The sequence below is a fragment of the Pan troglodytes genome, chromosome 1, assembly GCF_028858775.2.
Source record: "Pan troglodytes isolate AG18354 chromosome 1, NHGRI_mPanTro3-v2.0_pri, whole genome shotgun sequence".
NCBI classification, from domain to species: Eukaryota; Metazoa; Chordata; class Mammalia; order Primates; family Hominidae; genus Pan; species Pan troglodytes.
Genome location: NC_072398.2, coordinates 195,493,448 through 195,513,820, shown reverse-complemented (window position 1 = coordinate 195,513,820; position 20,373 = coordinate 195,493,448). Strand labels below are relative to the sequence as shown.

The window sequence follows — 20,373 nt, the reverse complement described above, 5'->3', positions numbered from 1 at the left end:
ACTGCCTCCATCTTAAAACTCTTGGATATCATGACACCATATTATTCTATTTTTCCTCCTTTCTCTCTTTTCCTCCACTGTATTTTTACTACAGTCTGTCCCTAAGCCCTCCCTATATATTACATTCCACAGAGTTCAAATCCTGTTTCAAGTATCACCTTTATGCTAACAAATAACTTTCTAATAAGATACATATATAAAGTTTCTAGAAGGGAAGGCAAATGGTTACAAATCTGCCTTACTTTCTTTCCATTCCAATTGCTACAAGATTCATTGTTCACACTAGATTATTCCAAGAATTTTTTTTTTTCTTTTTGAGTCAGGGCCTCACTCTGTTGCTCAGGATAGAGTGCAGTTGTGTAATCATGGCTCACTGCAGCCTCAAATTCCTGGGCTCAAGCGATCTTCCCACCTCAACCTCCCAAGTAGCTGGGACTACAGGCATGCACCACCACGCCCAGCTTGCTTATTCCAAGAATCTTATTTTATCTTCCCTCTGCTAGCTCTCTCTACTCCAATCTATTCTGTCTTCCTAAAACAACCAACACCATTAGTCTTTCCAAAATACTCACCCACTATGTTACTCTTTTATTTAAGACTCCTGCTCCCATATCATATTTAAGGACAAACTTCCAACCTGCCATTAGAGAACCATCATCTGATCTCACTGTCTTATCCTTCCTATCTAATTTTGCCTCTAGTTATATTGATTTTCCCTCTTGTGTTCCACAAAGCCACGGTCTACTCTCAGGGACTTTGCTAAAGTTATTTCTTTCAATTGCGGTGTTTGCCTTGCTTTATTCTAAATACAGCATTTTGTTTCTAGCTTAAAGTCTGTCTCCTCTCCAAGAAATCTTCCCAGACCATTTCAGTTCAAACTGATCTAATCTTGAAGTATGCTAGCATTTTTGGAACACTCAAGTCAGCAAAGAGCTATATACTGTCTTTATACTATTCACCAGCTATTTCACATATGTCAGAGTTTCTCAAGCTCAGCACTCCTGATATTTTGGACCAGGTAATTCTTTGTCATGGAGGGAAATGTCCTGAGCACTGTAAGGTGTTTAACAGTATCACTGACCCATACTTACCAGACGTCAGTAGCATCACTCCCCTCCCCCAACTAAAAATGTTTGCAGACCATTGAAAGCCACCGATTATATAAATCTTATTTCTCTGACAATAAATGTTCATTTGCTATGAGACTTCGAAACTAGGAGAGCTTAAAGCAAACAATAGGCTAGTCCACTCATATTTCAAGCCTGGGAGGCGAGAAGGGCTTCCTAGACAAATATGAAACTTGAGATTTATCCACCTCTGCATGGGAACATTGCACTTGAGGAGAAATGAAACCATCCTTAATGGAAGCTTCAGCATTTGGATGCCCCAGGAGATGGAATAAGAACTCTCTGAAGTGACTTTCAAAAAAAGAAAAGAAAGAAACATGATACTCAGAGAAAGTATAATGAACCAAAAAATGGCTATTCAAAACAGTTCAACCCAAACCCTTCACAATTACACCAAAAATTACAGGCATCTTGACTGGATACAAAAATTACTTTGGTGCCTCATGATTGAACCCCTAAAATTTCATGTTCTATTACTACCAAAGGACACCCTGAAAAATTAAAAATTGGCAAAAATTCATTATCACTGACTTTGCTTTTACCCTCTTGACTTTTTCAGGGGATAAAGACCAACTTAGTTTCTTGATTAACCAATTCTTCCTAATACCTTAGAACAGCACCTGTGAAGCACAGATTTATTTATACACTATGTATAAATCTACTTCTTATGAATGGCTTTAAAAATAAAGATGCTTCTCCAGGACACTGGTCTGAGCAAAAAAAAATTCTTGAGTAATACCCCACAAGGACAGGCAACCAAAGCAAAAATGGACAAAAGGGATAACATCAAATTAAAAAGCTTCTGCACAGCAAAGGAAACAATCAACAAAGTGAAGAGACAACCCACAGAATGGGAGAAAATATCTGCAAACTCCCCATTTGACAAGGGATTAATAACCAGAATATATAAAGAGTTCACACAACTCCACAGGAAAAAATTTAATAATCCCATTTAAAAATGGGCAAAATATTTGAACAGGGATTTCTCAAAAGAAGACCTACAAATGGCAAACAGGCATATGAAAAGCTTCTCGACATCACTGATCATCAGAGAAATGCAAATAAAAACTACAATGAGATGGCCGGGTGCGGTGGCTCACGCCTGTAATCCCAGCACTTTGGGAGGCCAAGGCGGACGGATCACAAGGTCAGGAGATCGAGACCATCCTGGCTAACACGGTGAAACCCCATCTCTACTAAAAATACAAAAAATTAGCTGGGCGTGGTGGTGGGCACCTGTAGTCCCAGCTACTCGGGAGGCTGAGGCAGGAGAATGGCATGAACCCGGGAGGCGCAGCTTGCAGTGAGCCGAGATTGCGCCACTGCACTCCAGCCTGGGCAACAGAGTGAGACTCTGTCTCAAAAAAAAAAAAAACCTACAGTGAGATATCATCTCACCCCAGTTAAAATGGCTTTTATACAAAAGACAGGCAATAACAAATGCTGGTGAGGATGTGGAGAAAAGGGGAACCCTCGTACACTATTGGTGGGAATGTAAATTAGTACAACCACTATGGAGAACAGTTTGGAGGTTCCTCAAAAAAATAAAAATAGAGTTACCATGTGACTCAATAATCCCACTGCTGGGTCTATACCCAAAAGAAAGGAAATCAGTGTATCGAAGAGGTATCTGCACTCCCATGTTTGCAGCACTGTTCACAACAGCCAAACTTTGGAAGCAACCTAAGTGTCCATCAACAGATGAATGAATAAAGAAAATGTGGTGCTTATATACAATGGAGTACTACTCAGCCATAAAAAAGAATGAAATTTTGTCATTTCCAACAACATGGATGGAACTGGAGGTCATTATGTTAGGTGAATAAGCCAGGCACAGACAAACACTGCTTGTTCTCACTTATTTGTGGAATCTAAAAATCAAAACAACTGAACTCATGGAGATAGAGAGTAATGGTTAGATAGATGGATGGTTACCAGAGGCTGCGAAGGGTAGTGTGGGGTAAGAGGGAGGGGGGATGGTTAATGAGTACAAAAAAAAAAAAGCTAGAAAGAACAAATAAGACCTAGTATTTGATAGCACAACAGGGTGACTATAGTCAATAATATTTTAATTGCACATTTTAAAATAACTAAAATAATGTAACTGGATTGTTTGTAACACAAAGGATAAAGGCTTGAAGGGATGGATACTCTATTTTACATGATGTGATTATTACACATTGCATGTCTGCATCAAAATATCTCATGTATGCCATAAATGTATACAACTACTATATATCCACAAAAATTAAAAGTTTTAAAAATAAATAAAAATAAAAATAAAGATGCTATAAAAATGAGAGACCTACAACCAGACTTTCAGAAGGTAAGCAAATACACTGATCCAAATCTTTCTTCCCAGTAGGCTCTGATTGATCACTTGAACATTATACTTAATTGAATCATGTGCCTTTAAGTCACAGTGGAATCTGGATCTGTGAAAATTAGCCTCGTAAATTTCCATAAGCTGGAGGCCTGCTGAGGAAAGGCTCTAGAGCCCCCAGTCTATGACTGCAGGGGCAATGACAGAGTTATTTTTTCTCTAACACACAGTATTCAAGTTATGCCTCCCTTCCTTCTTTCCTCTAAAAGGGAATACTTTGATCAAATGTTCTACTTTTTCCTTCTATCTCCAAGAGCAAAGGTCCTTACCTGGGTATGGTGCTGAGGTGCTCTGGAAAGAGGCCTGGGGGGTAGGGGTAGCATAACTGTAGGAGGGAGCCACTGGCTGGGGGACAGCAATCTGGGTTTTCTCAGAACTTTTTACTTGTTGAGTGCTGGGCGTAGTAGCAAGACCCTCTGATATTTCAGGTTGCACTGATACATTCTTTGGCCCACCAGACAGCTCTGCAGTCAGGTCTGTGGTTAGGGGACTGGAAATTGTAATCGCCTTGTGGACCTAAAGAAATAAAAAAACTAATTTGAGTAGGTAAAAGTTACACAATTTTTCAGGTTATGTCTCATGAAACAATAGTCTATTAAATGTTCTCTTGAAAAATGCAAAAATATCAAAAATATTAAAGAAACTAATCTCACCACCCAAATAAAAGTGGTGTTAAATGTTGAGATAAATCTTGAGTTTTTTTCCTAGCCAAAATGTTTTGTTTAAAACAAAATAGTAATTTTCTGCATTCTAAGTGTGCTGGAAAAGCAAAACAATGTATACTTTTACCCTGTTAACATTTCTATTCAATCTTTCTACAAATACTTATTGAGCACCTATTACAAAATAGCCCTTGTGGATCCAAAATATAAATAAAACTAATCGTTGAGCACTGAAAGCATAATAAGCCAAAATAGTAAATATACCAGCTAAGCATGGTGGCTCACGCCTGTACTCCCAACACTTTGGGAGGCCAAGACAGGAGACCACTTGAACCTAGGAGTTCAAGACCAGCCTTGACAATATGGCGAGACCCTGTCTCTACAAAACATAAAAAATTAGCTGGGCATGGTGGCCATGCCTGTGGTCCGAGCTACTTGGGAGGCTGAGGTGGGAGAATCGCTTGAGCCTGGGAGGTCAAGGCTGCAGTGAACTGTGATCATGCCACTGTACTCTAGCTTGGGTGACAGAATGAGACCTTGTCTCAAAAAGAAAAAAAAAAAAGTAAATATACCAATGTTTATGATGAGCCAAAAAAAAAAAAAAAAAAAAAAACCACAAGCTAAAGTTACTTAATCCATTTCCCTTTGAGGGAGAAAGAGTATGGAAAAGAATGATTTTTTTATTATTATTATTAAAGAAAAAGGCTTCCTGAAGGAGAAGAGCCCTAAGCTGAGTTTTAGAGGATAAACAGTTGTTTACTAGACAAAAGGCAGAGGGCAGAGAATGAATGTAGGCACAAAAAATGAAATTAACATGGTCTGTATTGGGAACTGACAGCCATAAGCAAAGTGAGAGGCAAAAGTAATAGAAGATGAGCGGGAAAGATAGAGGCAAAGACCAGATGGAAAAAAGCATTACATGTTATTTTAAGAAACTAAGTAATGGTAAGCAATTTAAGGGTTGTATGCAAGGAAGTAACAAGGTCGGGTTTCTGTCTTACAAGTCATTTCTTAGCGTATGGGTTTGAAGAAGTAAGGCAATAGCAGGAATATCACTTAGAAGAGTACTGCTTTCATCCAAATGAGAAATAATGAGTAGCAAAACAAGGGTGGTGGTATGGATTTTTTAAAAATCAAATTCGGCCAGGTGTGGTGTCTCACACCTGTAATCCCAGCACTTTGAGAGGCCAAGACAGGTGGAACATTTGAGGTAAGGAGTTTGAGACCAGCCTGACCAACATGGTGAAACCCCATCTCTACTAAAAATACAAAATTTAGCTGGGCATGGTGGTACACGCCTGTAGTCCCAGCTACTCAGGAGGCTGAGGCACAAGAATCACTTGAACCCGAGAGGAGGCGGAGGCTGCAGTGAGCCGATATCATGCCACTGTACCTCAGCCTGGGCGACAGAGTGAAACTCTTGTCTCAAAAAAAAAAAAATCAAATTGGTTGAAATATAATTCACATAAACTACACACATTTCAAGTATATAAGGTCAAAGTTTTGATAAATATATATACCCATGTAACCACAATTAAGAGAGAGAACATTTCTATCAGCCCCCAAAATTCATTCATGCCCCTTTATAATAAATCCCTGTCTCCATCTCTAGGCTCAGGAAACCACTGATTTGTTTGCTATCAAAGTGAGATTAGTTTGGGTTTTCTTGTATTTCATATAAAAGGAAGCATATACATACTATTTTTGTTTCTGGCTTTCACTCAACACGTTTTTGAAATTTATTCATGATATTGTGCATATCAGTAGTACATTCTTTTTTATTACTGAGTAGTTTCCCATTATAGAAATACACAAAAATTTGGTTTACATTTATCTACTGATGGAATTTTAAGTTGTTTTCCATTCTTAGTTATAAAAACTGCTATGAATGTTTAAGTATACATGTTTCTGTAAACGTGTTCTAATTTATCTTAGGTAGTTACTTAGGAGAATTGCTGGTTATACATAAGTATATGTTTAACTTTGTAAGAAACTATGAACTGTTACCCAAAGTGGCTGTACATTTTATATTTCTACCAGCAACATATGAGAGTTCCAGTTGCTCTACAACTTCACCAACACTTGGTATTCCTGGTCTTTTTATTTTTTGTCATTCTAGTGGTTATAAAGTGATATATCACTGATGACTTTCCTGATGACTAATAATATTGAGCATATTTTCCTGTGCTTATTGACCATTTTTTCTTTGAAGAGGCAAAGAGGTAAAGTTTATCCAAATTTTTACCCCCCCTTTTTAAAGCTTTATTAAGGTATAATTGACATACAATAAATTGAACATACATAAAATGTACAATTTGATAAATTTTTATGTATGTATACACATTTGAAACCACCAGTACAATCAAGCTAATGCATATCCATCACTTCCAAAGATTCCTCATGCTCCTTTGTAATGCCTTCTCCTCCCCACCCTAAGCAACCATTCTGCTGTTTCTTTTTTTTTTTTTTTTTTTTTGAGATGGAGTCTTGCTCTGTCGCCCAGGCTGGAGTGCAGTGGCGCGCTCTTGGCTCACTCCAAGCTCCACCTCCCGGGTTCATGCCATTCTCCTGCCTCAGCCTCCTGAGTAGCTGGGACTACAGGCGCCCGCCACCATGCCCAGCTAATTTTTTGTATTTTTAGTAGTGATGGGGTTTCACCGTGTTAGCCAGGATGGTCTCAATCTCCTGACCTCGTGATCCACCTGCCTTGGCCTCCCAAAGTGCTGGGATTACAGGCGTGAGCCACCACGCCCGGCCTGCTTTCTGTTTCTATAGTTTGCATTTCCTAAAAGATTCTATAAATGGAATCACAAAGTAAGTACCCTTTTTTTTGAGAGGGGCAGTCTGGCTTATTTCACTCAGAAAAATTATTTTGTATGAATAACAAAATATACACAAAATGTTTTGTGTATCAATTCATTTCTTAGCATTGCTAAGTAGTTTTCTGCTTTATATTATACACTATAATTTGTTTATTCATTCACCTATAGATGAACGTTTGGGTTTATTCTAGCTTTTGGCTATTACAAATCAAGCTGTTATAACCACTCATCTACAGGTCTTTTTTTTTTTTTTTTTTGAGATGGAGTTTCGCTCTTGTTGCCCAGGCTGGAGTGCAGTGGCGCAATCTCGGTTCACCACAACCTCCGCCTCCCAGGTTCAAGCGATTCTCCTGCCTCAGCCTCCCGAGTAGCTGGGATTACAGGCATGTGCCACCACGCCCAGCTAGTTTTGTATTTTTTAGTAGAGACTGGGTTTCTCCATGTTGGTCAGGCTGGTCTTGAACTCCAGACCTCAAGCGATCCACCCACCTCGGCCTCCCAAAGTGCTGGGATTACAGGTGTAAGCCACTGCGCCCAGGCTCTACAAGTCTTTATATGGACATGTCCTTTTATTTCTCTTAGGTAAATACTAATAAATAGAACCCCCGATCAATGTACCTTTAACTGTTTCAAGAAACTGCCAAACCATTTTCTGAAGTTGTTATGACATAATATAGTACCACCACCAGTGTATTTCAGTTATCATATAATCTTGACAGAATTTGGTGTGGAAATCTTTTTAATTTTAGCCATTCGAGGTATGTAGTGGTATCTCACTGTGGTTGTAATTTACATTTTCCTAGTGATTAGCGACATTGAACATGTTTTTATGTATTTATTGGACACCTGTATAACCTCTTTGGTGGACTATCTGTTCAAATCTTTTGCCTGCTTTTTAAAATGGGTTACTAGTTTTCTAATCAAGTTACAAGAGCTCATTTATTTCTATAAATGAGTCCTTTGTCAGACATATAATTTGCAAATGTTTTCTCAGTCTGTATCTTGCTTTTTCGTTTTGTTAGTGTTAGCTTTTCATTAACAAAAATTTGTAATTTTGATAAGCTCCAATTTATCATTTGTTTCTTTTACAGTTCATGCTTTCAGTGACATGGCTAAGAAATCTTTGCCAAAGCAAGATCACAAAAATGTTCTCCTGGGTTCTCTTCCATAAGTTTTATAGCTTTTACTCTTAAATTTAGATCTATGATCCATTTTGAGTTGATTTTCCTCTAGAGGTAAGGGTCAAGGTTCATGTTTTTACATATCATTATCTAATTGTTCTAGCACCATTTGTTGAAAAGATTATCCCTTCCCCACTGAACTGCACTGGCACATCAATGGACCATATAGGTGTGGGTCTATTTCTGGACTCTATATTATGTTCCATTAACTTAATCTAGTTTTATACCAATACCACTGCCTTGATTACTGTGGCTATACAGTAAGTCTTCTAGCTAGATAGTTTAAGTCCTCCAACTCTATTGTTCTTTTTCAAAATCATTTTGATCATTCTAGATCCCCATCTGTATAACATGGTTATATTTGTTTCCTAGAGCTGCCATAATGAATTACTATAAACTTTGTGGCTTAAAACAATAGAAATTCATTCTCTCACAGTTCTGGAGGCCAGAAGTCTGAAATCAAGGTGTTGGCAGGGCCATACTGCCTCTGAAGGCCCTAGAGGAGAATCTTTCTTTGCCTCTTCTAGCTCCCGGAGGCTCTTAGCATTCCTTGGCTTGCGGCAACGTAACTCTACTCTTCACGTGGACTTCTTCCGTGTCTGTGCAGATGGATCCAAAGCTCCCCCTCCTTTCTCTTGTATAAAGACACCAGTTATTATATTAAGGGCCCACCCTAAATACAGGATGATTTCATCTGGAGATTCTCAACTAATTACATCTGCCAAGACCCTATTCCCAAATAAGGTCACATGCTGAGGTTCCAGATGGACATGAATGGGGGGAGGGGAGGACATCATTACTTATTTCTCATATTCTTCTCAGCAGAGTTTTGTAGTTTTCAGTATACAGTTTTTGCACATATTTTGTTAAGTTTATGCCTAAGTGTTTCATGTCTTTGGGTGTTACACATTTTTTAAAACTTCAAGCTAGGTATGGTGGTGCACACCTGGAGTTCCAGCTACTTGAGAGGCTGAGGGAGGATTGCTTGAATCCAGAAGTTCAAGGCCAGCCTAGGCAACATAGTGGGACCCCTATCTCTAAAATAAATAAATAATAAAACTTCAATTCCCAATTATTCATTGCTAATATAGAAACACAAGTGATTTCTGTGTATTGCCCTTATATCCTGCAATCTTGCTAACTTTACTTAATAGTTCCAGTCGCTTTTATGCAGATTCTTTAGAATTTTCTAGAAATAATCCAATCATCTGTGAATAAAGGCAGTTTTGCTTCTTCATTTCCAATCTCTATTTCTTTCATTTCTTTTTCTTGCATTATAATTGGCTAGGACCTCTACTACAATATTGACCAAATGTGGTTAGAGCCACTTCCCTATTTGTTAAGTAACTGTCATCTCATTTTCCTTTAAACCTTTGAACACGATTTAAGTTTTTAATCATATTTTTTTAACAGCTATTTTGAAGTCTCTGCTAAATCTAATAGCTGGGCCTATTCAGAAATCATTTCTATCAATGACTTTTTTTTCCCTGAGCATGGGTTGCACCTTCCTGATTTTTCCTTGCATGTCTTATAATATCTGGTTGAAAACTAGAGGCTTCAGATAATCTACTGGAGTAGCTATCGATTGTTTTATTTACCTGATGGGCTATTGATTGTTTTTAATAACTTGCCTATACTTAAACTGCAAAATCTAATTCTCCCATAGTATGTTGTGACTGATGCTCTGCTCAGTTTTTTTTTCTTGTTTTTATTTTAGCCTGGGTTTCTAGGGCAGCCTATGCCTGCATCATTTAGTAGTCAGACAATGATCTGGGCAGGGGTTGCTCATAGACCTCAAACCCATAAAGCTTTGCCATCTGCCAATCTATCTGTGTATTGCCTGAGGAATGCATTCAAAGTTACAGCCAGTTCTCAAGTCCCCTTTAATTTTTACTTTTTATTGGGTTCCCTTGGGTCCCTCCTGCACATGCAGGTAACTTCCCTATCAGCCAGAGATATGTGGAGAGCTTATCGTAGCCCTTCTATGGCTCTCTTATTTTCAAGATCTTCCCATTTAGTTTCGGCAGGTCCACCATCTACTCCAACAGGCACTGCAACCTTCAGCTAGCAAAGCTGTGGATTCTCTCCATTCATTCTCAACCAAGTTTGCCACTTTTAGTTGGCAAAGCTGTGAGTTTTCACCTGTCCCACATTAAGTCTACCCCCTCTGGCAGAAAATTTGCTAGTGTTATTTATTTATTTTTTTTCCTTTTCAATTGAGATGGGGTCTCACTATGTTGAGTTCCAGGCTGGTTGGAACTCCCGAGGCTCAAGCAGTCCTCCTACCTCAGCCTCCCTGTAGCTGAAATTACAGGCATGTGCCACTGCACTCTGGCTCCTTAAGATATTAGTTTTCATGTTCAGCCACACACTGGTAAAACTACAATTCTTGTCACCAGAGCTGAGTAACGGAGGTAAGGACAGATGGGAAACATTCCAAGAAGACCACAGACTTCCACTGTACCTACTCAAAGTATTACCAGCCTTTTAAGAATAAATTCTTAGGCTGGGGTGTGGTGGCTCAAGCCAGCACTTTGAGATGCCGAGGCAGGAGGATCACTTGAGCCCACGAGTTTTTCAAGAACCTAGGCAACATAGTGAGACCCCGTGTCTACAAAAAATATGAAAAGTTAGCTGGGCGTGGTGGTGCGCACTTGTAATCCCAGCTACTTGGGAGGCTGAGGTGGGAGGATGGCTCATGCCAGGGAAGTCAAGGCTGCAGTGAGCCATGATCACACCAACCTGGATGACAGAGTAAGACCCTGTCTCGAGAAAAAAAAAAAAAAAAAAAAGAATAAGTTTTTCTCAATTTGTTTCTGCTTCTATTTTATTTCTAGATATGTTAAAAATATTTGGTTTTAACAATTTTGCCCAGTTTTATACTTGTTTTTTACACGAAAACTACAGATCCCTTCTTGCTGCCATTTTGTAAGCCCCCTTGTTTCTATTTTCCCATTTTTAACATTTCTTTTCTGAAATTCTTCATCTGTTTACTCATTGAAACTATTTTCTGGCCCAATACAGTAGCTCACACCTGTAATCCTAGCATACTGGGAGGCCGAGGTGGGAGGATTGCTCAAGGCCAGAAGTTCAAGATCAGCCTGCACAACACAGCGAGACTCCATTTCTACAAAAAAAAAAAAAAAAAAAAAAAAAAAATTTATAATTAGCTGGGAGTGGTGACACACCCCTGTAGGCCTAGCTACATAGGAAGCTGGGTTGGCAGGATCACTTGAGCCCACGAGTTTGAGGCTGCAGTAAGCCAAGATAGCACTACTGCACTCCAGCCTGGGCAACAGAATGAGACCCAAAAAAACAAAAACAAAACAAACATTTTCCTTTAATTATCTGAACATACATATGATAGCTACTTTGAAGTCTGACTACTATCTCCAACATCTGAGTCAACTTGGAGCCACCTTCTATTGACTGCCTTTTTTTCCCTGCGTATGGATCACCCTTTCCTGTTCCTGTGCATGTCTGGTAATTTTTGGTTTAACGTTGGACATTCTGATACATGTAGTGACTCTGGATTCTACAATATTTTCCTTGGGATTACTGGGGGAGGTTTTCCTAGTAGACAAATAACCTCCCTGGACTGAACTGTAGACTTTGCTCCTTACAGTGTTCAACAACTGATATCTCTGTGTAGTTCTCACAGCTTTTTTTAAAGACAGTCTTGCTCTGTTGCTCAGGCTGGAGTACAACGGTGTGATCTTCTCAGCTCACTGCAACCTCTGCCTCCTGGCTTCAAGTGATTCTCGTGCCTCAGCCTCCCTAGTAGCTGGAATTAAAGGCATGCACCACCACACCGAGCTAATTTTTGTATTTTTAGTAGAGACGGGGTTTCGCCATGTTGGCCAGGCTGGTCTCTAACTCCTGGCCTCAAGTGATCCACCTGCCTTGGCCTCCCAAAGTGCTGGCATAAGGCACCACGCCCGGCCTGGCCACTACAGGTCTGCCTGTGTAACTGATAATTGACCAAGAATTTGGCCAGAGATTTTACTCAGATTTGGGGCCTGTTCTCATTGTACTGTCTTTGTTTCTGGGGATTCCTCCCTAACTTTTCAGCCTTAAGATTACGTCCACTGATACCTCAAGTCCATAAGACTTCATATGTCTGCCACCTGGTTCCCCATGGTTGGAGAATGCATTCAATTTTAAAAAGCAGCAAACTCACGAAGTTCACCTTGTGTAGATTCTGTCTTTCAAAGACAGAACTCTAATCTCTGCCTCCCTAATCTCTGCCTGCTTTTTCACCAGGCCTCATGGAGTCTGCCCATGCAGGTGTAGTTTAGAGGTACATCCAGGGATTTTAGCAGAGTTCACAGTCAGGTTATGGGGGTCACCCTCTTCTGTGGTTTTCTCACTTTCAAGCCCTCCTGCTAAATTTTCAGATGCTTTTTCTATCATGAACTCTGTTTTTGCCACCATAAGAAAGTAAGGCTGGAGTTTTCCACTGCCACTTTCCTCTGCTGTGGGAGTTGTTGAATGCCCTCAGGAAAAATTTTTTTTAAGCTGCAAATTCACAATTCTTATCACTCCCAGTTGCCATTTTTCAAAAGTAAGCGCTCCTCTAGCTTCTACCTGCTTTTGGAACCTTTCCAGTTCCTTTTAATACATTTGTTTATAGATTTTCTAATATTATCTGTGGGAAGGTTTCAGAGACTACTTCACTCTGCCACCATTACTGGAAATTCCTCCTGTGGGATGGATTTTAAAATATTAAGAATCTAATATTTATGGAGCTGTAATAGATCTGGGGTTTGGGGAAGAGTCTGAGATGACACCCATGTTTCTAGCCTGAGTGAGGGACTGACTACAGTAGTGTCAAAAACGAAATAGACTACAGAAGAGCAACTTTAAGGAAATTACAGGAAGTTATGTTTTAGACAAATTGAAGCTAAAATACCTCTGGGAAATTCAAACAGAAACTAAGATTTGGAATCATGCTCCTAAAGCCATGGGAGTGGATGAACTACGACAGGAAGAACATGTAAATAAAAGAAATAGTAATCAAAGAATAGAACATTTAGGAATACAAAGGCTGTAAGCTGATAAAAGGACCAACAAAATTGACTAAGAAGGAATCATCAGGAAGAAGGAAAAGGACCAGGAATGTGTGGTCCCCAAAGAAAGAAGGGACAATTGCAACCAGTATGAAATAATGCAGATGGGGCCAATCAAATAAAGACTGAAAAGAATACACTGCAATCAGCAACTGTGAAGTCACTGGTGACCCTGGCAAGAGTAGCTTCAGTGGAAACCAAATTCCACATGGCTGAGGATTAGATGTAAGTGAATAAAGAAGAGACAGCAAGTGCAGACTACCTTTGATATTTCTAGATAAAAAGGAAGAAAGACAAACGAATGGTAGCTAAAGATGCAAGGAGACAAGATCAAGGACATATTTGCAAGTATCAAGTTTGAACAATGAGCATCAAGTTCTGAGACTGAAAACTTAATGATAGAGTTGAGTATTATGCAAATATTTAGGAGAGCATCTGGGTCCAAACTTGGGAAGTAAATATCAGAGAAGGCTTCAAAAAGAAGTAAAGCCTGGGAAGACTAAGTAGTAGTTAGGTAGGTGAATGCCACAAGGTAAAAAAACAAAACAAAAACAAAAAAAACATGGTGGACTTTCTGTTCCAGTCAAGAAGAAGTAACAGCAAGAAGATTTATCCTTCTGAAAAAAATTTAAAAACCAGACCAAATATATTAAACAATGGCTTTCAAGACACCAGACATCAGGTGATAAAAAACAGTGATCCCTAAGAAATGAAAAACAAGTAAGATCAACCCTATGATTGCTCCAGCTTACTGTCTAGAAAATGTTTTTGAGCCATGGCACAGGAAGAAATCCAAGCACAGACCAGCAGTCTTTCTGAGGTGAAGAGCTGAGCTGGAAGTCTGGGAAAGAAGAGTGCTATACAGAGACAGAACTCTGAAAATTTGAAGGAGACCCCCTTAAGTACTCAAGGGAATACTGATAATCAGATGTATATGGAGAAACTACAGAGGGTCAGGGAAAAACTAACCTGTATTCTTTGTTTTGTTTCTTTGGGGTTTTTTTTTTTTGAGATGGAGTCTCACTCTGTCACCCAGGCTGGGGTGCAGTGGTGCAATCTCCACTCACTGTAACCTCTGCCTCCCAGGTTCAAGCGATTCTCCTGCCTCAGCCTCCCAAATAGCTGAGATTACAGGCGCCTGCCACTGTGCCCGGCTAATTTTTGTATTTTGAGTAGAGAAAGGGTTTCACCATGTTGGCCAGGTTGGTCTCGAACTCCTGACCTTAAGTGATCTGCACGCCTCAGCCTCCCAAACTGCTGGATTACAGGCATGAGCCACCATGCCTGGCTTTTGTTTGTTTCTGAGACAGGGTCTCACTCTATCACCCAGGCTGGAGTGCCATGACGCGATCTTGGCTCACTGCAGCCTCGACCTCCCAGGCTGAAGCAATCCTCCTACCTCAGCCCCCCAAGTAGCTTTTTGTACTTTTTACAGAGATAAGGTTTTGCCATGTTGCCTAGGCTGCCCTGTAGTTCTCTTGATTACAGAGAAAAGTACTCAAGTTTAGATGGGTAAGAAATAGTACTTATTCCACAAAGCTAGAATGGAAAACTTTGTAATTCATAGGGCATCAGTTAAAGTACTAATAAAAGTCCTACTTTAGTAGGATAGAAAAATTAACCCTAGATTAAATGCAGCCCCGGACTCACATGACAAAGCTTAAAAGCAAGACTCAAAAGTATCACTGTTTGCAAATAATTTAACCACAGTCCAGAACAAAGCTCAAGAATACTCATAGTGATACAAAAATATCCAACACCCCAGTAGGTAAAATTTACAATGTCTAGCATTTAATCTGAAATAACCAGACATGCAAAGAAGCAGGAAAATAAATACTATAATGAGAAAAAAAAATGCAAATCAATTAAAACTGATCCAGAAATAACAGAGATGACAGAACTGGTAGATAGGTATATTAAAATAAGTATTATGATTATATTTCTATGTTTAAGAAGTTATAGGAAAGGTTATAAGACATAAAAAAGACCTCATATCAAACTTTTAATATAAATATTACAATGTTTGATATTAAAGAAAATACACTTGATATGTTTTGGCTCTGTGTCCTCATCCAAATCTCATGTTGAATTGTAATTTCCAATGTTGGGGAAGGGACATAGTGGGAGGTGACTGGATCATGAAGGTGGATTTCCCCTTCCTGTTCTCATGATAGTGAGTGAGTTCTCATGAGATCTGATGGTTTAAAAGTGTGTGGCACTTCCCACTTGACTCTCTCTCTTTCCTGCATGTGAAGATTGTGCTGCTTCCCCTTTGCCTTCCACCATGATTGTAAGTTTCCTGAGGCTTCCCAGCCATGCTTCCTGTACAGTCTGCAGAACTGTGAGTCAATTAAACCTCTTTTCTTCATCAATTACCCAGTCTCACATAGTTCTTTATAGCAATGTGAGAACAGACTAATGCAATACTGTAGGAATTTAATGGCAGATTAAACAATGCAGAAGAAAAGATTAGTAACCTTAAAGAATTTCAATAGAAACTACTCAAAATGAAACACAGAGACGAAAAAAGACTGAAAATAAACGAATGGGGCATCAGCAAACTGTGAAATAAATTCAAGTGGTCCCAAAGGGAGAGGGACAGAAAAATATTTGAATAATTGTCAATAATTTCCCAAATTTGAAGAAAACTATAAACCCACATTCTAATCCAGATTAAAGTTCAACAAGCCCCAAGCACATGAAACATAAAATTACGCCATAGAATAACATAATCAAATCGCTTAAAACAGTGGTAAGGAGAAAATTATATAAGCAGCCAGAGAAAAAAGAAACATGATATATGTGGAACAAAGATAAAAACTAGAGCAGATATCTCAACTGAAACAATGCAAGCTAGAAGGCATTGACACGGTATCTCGAAAGTACTGAAAGCAAAAAAAAAACCTGTCAACTTAGATTTGTTTAAACAGGGAAAATATTAAATGTAATATTTTAAAAAAAGGATTAGCGCAGAAATCAATAAAATAGAAAACAGAAAAACAATAGAGAAAAACGAATAAAACCAAACATGGTTCTTTGAGAAACATTAACTAGTCTAATCAGGAGAAATGAGACAGCAAGAGCCAGAGCCAGAGCAAGAGACAAGAAGACACAAATGACCAATATAAGGAATGAGAGAGACGATGTAACTAAAGGTTCTACAGATGTTAAAAGGACAGTAAAAGACTATAATGAACTTTATGCAAATAAATTTGACTAATGGCATGAAATGCATAAATTCCTTGAAAGACACAATCTGCCAAAGCTCACTCAAGAAGAAAGAGACAGCCTACATAGCAATGTATCTATCACATAAATTGAATTTCTAGTTTAAAACTTTTCACAAAGAAAATTCGAAGTACAGATGGTTCACTGGAGAATTATATTTAACATTTAAGGAATAAATAATACCAATTCTACACAAACCCTCCAGAAAACTGAAGAAAAGGAAAAACTCGTCAACTCATTCTATGAGGCCAGCCAATAAACAGATGTAAAAATTCATGACAAAAATTTGATAAATCAAATATAAAAATACATCAAAATAATAATATCATGACCAAGCTGGGCGCGGAGGCTCACGTCTGTAATCCCAGCACTTTGGGAAGCTGAGGCAGGTGGATCACAAGGTCAGGAGTTCAAGACCAGCCTGACCAATATGGTGAAACCCCGTCTCTACTAAAAATATAAAAATTAGCTGGGTGTGGTGGCATGCGCCTGTAGTCCCAGCTACTCAGGAGGCTGAGGCAGGAGAATCGCTTGAACCCAGGAGGTGGAGGTTGCAGTGAGCCAAGATCAAGCCACTGCATTCCAGCCTGGGTGACAGAGCAACACTCTGTCTCAAAAAATAATAAATAAATTAATAATAATAATAATATCATGACCAAGCGGGGTTTACTCCAGGAATGTAAGGTTGGTTTAACATTTGAAATCAATCATATTATTCACCATATTAACATACTAAAAACAAAAAAAATCATCTCAATAGATGCAGAAAAAGCATTTGACAAAATCCATCAATTATTCCTGATAAAAACTCAGATCAAACTAGGAATAGAAAAATTCCCTACAGCTGATGAAAGGTATCTTCAAAAAACCTACAGCTAACATCAGACTTATAGCTGACTTACAGACTTGTTGCTTTCAAAAAACCTACAGCTAACATGTAGACTTTCGCCACTTGGATTCAACACTGTATTGGAGGCCTGGCATGGCGGCTCACATCTGTAATCCCAGCACACTGGGAGGCTAAGGCAGGAAGATTGCTTGAAGCCAGGAGTTCCACACCAGCCCGGACAACAAAGCAAGAGCTCATCTCCACAAAAAGTAAAAATATATAAAAAACATTGTAGTGGAAGTTCTAGCCAGGGCAATAAGGCAAGAAAAAGAAATAAGAGGCATCCAGGTTGGAGAAGAAGTAAAGCTGTCTTTATTTATAGACAACATGATTATATATAGAGAAAATCCTATGGAATCTATAAAAAATGCTAACAGAATGAACAAATAAGTTTAGCAAGATTACAAGATACAAGACCAATATACAAAAAGTAATTGTATTCCTATATACCAGCAACAAACAATCAGACACTGGGTTCTTTAAAAACATCAAATATAATAGCATCAAATATATGAAATACACAAATATATATACCTACTATGTACGTACCCACTAAACATTTTTTTAATGAAATATGGATCTGACAAAAGATGTGCAAGATCTCTGTTGGAGGAGGAGGTGCAAAAAAATAAAAATAAAGATGTGCAAGATCTGTACACTAGCTGGGTGCCAGTGTACAGATCTTGCACATTTTTAGATTTTTTTAGAATTACAGATAAACCTGACAAAAGACTGCAAGATCTGTACACCGGTGCCCAGCTGGTATACATGTCTTTCTTGCACATCTTTCATCAGATTTATCCGTAATCCTAGCACTTTGGGAGGCCGAGGCAGGTGGATCACTTAAACTCAGGAGTTGGAGACCAGCCTGGGCAACATGGTGAAGCAACAACTCTAAAAAAAATTAGCCAGATGTAGGAGTACACATTTGTAGTCCCAGCTAGTTGGGGCGCTGAGGCAGGAGGATCACTTGAGCCCAGGAGGTCATGGCTGCAGAGAGCCGAGATCACGCCACTGCACTCCAGCCTGGGTGACAAAGTGAGACCCTATCTCAAACAAACAAACAAACAAACAAACAAAAAGATCTGTACACCAAAACTACAACACGTCACTGAGAAAAATTATAGATTATTTAATTAAATGGAGAGATACACTGTGCTCATGGGTCTGAAAATCCAACATTATTATTAGGCTGTTGAGTTTCTCCAAATTGATCTACATTCCCAATACAATCCCCTGAAAATTCCAGAAGACTTTTTAAAAAGAAACTGACAAGATAATTCTAAAATTTATAAGGACATGCAAAAAACCTAAAATGAGCAATTTTGATCAAGAACAAAGTTTTAAACATCATCTGATTTAAACATATATTACAGCCGGGCTCAATGGCTCACACCTGTAATCCCAGCACTTTGGGAGGCCGAGAAAGGTGGATCACGAGGTCAGAAGTTCAAGACCAGCCTGGCCAACATAATGAAACCCCATCTCTACTAAAAAATACAAAAAATTAGCCGGGCATGGTGGTGGGCGCCTGTCATCCCAGCTACTCGAGAGGCTGAGGCAGGAGAATCGCTTGAACCCGGGAGGCGGAGGTTGCAGTAAGCCAAGATCGCGCCATTGCAGTCCAGCCCGGGCAACAGTGTGAGACTCCGTCTCAAAAAATAAATAAATAAAAATAAAAAATAAAATAAAATAAACATATATTACAAAGCTAGAGTTAGGCCGGGTGTGGTGGCTCACGCCTATAATCCCAGCAGCTTGGGAGGCTGAGGTAGGTGGATTGCTTGAGTCCAGGAGTTTGAGACCAGCCTGGGCAACATAGTGAAACCCCATCTCCGCTAAAATAACAAAGGGAAAAAAAAAAAAAAAAACTAGCAGGCATGGTGGTGCATGCCTATAGTCCTAGCTACTTGGGAGGCTGAAGTGGGAGAATCACCTGAGCCTGGAAGGTCAAGGCTGCAGTGGGCCAAGACTGTACCACTGCACTCCAACTGAGCAACCACAGTGAGACCCTGTCTCAAAAAAGAAAGCTACAGTTATCAAGACAGTGTGGAACTCATGTCAATATAGGCAAACAGATAAATGGGACCAAACAGTGTAGAGAAGCAGACCTATAAACATACGCTTAATTGATTTTCAACAAAGGTAAAACGGCAATTCAGTGTAGAAAGGATGGAAAAAATACGGTCCTAAAACAACTGGATATTCATATGCCAAAAAAAAAATTCCATCCATAGCTCTCACAATGTACAAAATAACCCTAGACCTAAATGTAAAACCTAAACTTATGAAACTTTTATAGCCAGGTGCGGTGGCTCATGCCTGTAATCCCAGCACTTTGAGAGGACGAGGCAGGTGGATCACCTGAGGTCAGGAGTTTGAGACCAGCCTGGCCAACATGGTAAAACCCCATCTCTACTAAAAATACAAAAATTAACCAGGCGTGGTGGTGCACACCTGTAGTCCCAGCTACTTGGGAGGGTGAGGCAGAAAAATCGCTTGAACCTGGGAGATGGAGGTTGCAGTGAGCCGAGATCATGCCACTGCACTCCAGCCCAGGTGAGACTCTGCCTCAAAAATTAAAAAATAAATAAAATTATGAATCTTTCAGAAGAAAACTTAGGAGAAAATCTCAGATACAACACCAAAAACACAATCCATAATAGAAATATTAATAAACCAGACTTCATCAAAATTAATATCTGCTCTTTGAAAGACACTGCTAAGAGAATGAAAAGATAAGTTACAGACTGGGAGAGAATATTTGCAAATCACATATCTGAGAAAGAGCTTGTATGCAGAAAATATATATGTAAGAAAATAACACAGTTTTGTTTGTTTGGTTTTTGTTTGTTTGTTTGTTGTTGTTTTTCTAAGATAGGGTCTCACTCTGTCACCCAGGCTAGAGTGTGGTGGCATGATCAAAGCTCACTGCAGCCTCAACCTCCCAGGCTCAAGCAATTCTCCTGCCTCAGCCTCCTGAATAACTGAGACTACAAGTGTGCACCACCA

At 39.2% G+C, this 20,373-nt stretch overlaps 1 protein-coding gene across 18 annotated transcripts in view; it reads right to left on the bottom strand.

Moving 5' to 3' along the window:
- KIAA0319L (KIAA0319 like) overlaps positions 1-20,373 on the bottom strand; it is a 123,406-nt gene that overhangs the window by 41,269 nt on the left and 61,764 nt on the right. For 16 of the 18 annotated variants that reach the window (XR_010147206.1, XR_010147203.1, XR_010147194.1 and 13 more), the window contains one exon: positions 3,780-4,026. Coding sequence is in view for 15 of the 18 variants with exons in the window: in XM_024357827.3 (XP_024213595.1) it covers positions 3,780-4,026 (247 nt within the window). In the remaining 3 variants the exon portion in view is untranslated. Of the gene's footprint in view, positions 1-1,315; positions 1,419-3,779; positions 4,027-11,209; positions 11,298-20,373 lie in introns of those variants that run through there. The other 2 variants (XM_054665664.2, XM_054665665.2) reach the window with 2 other exon arrangements.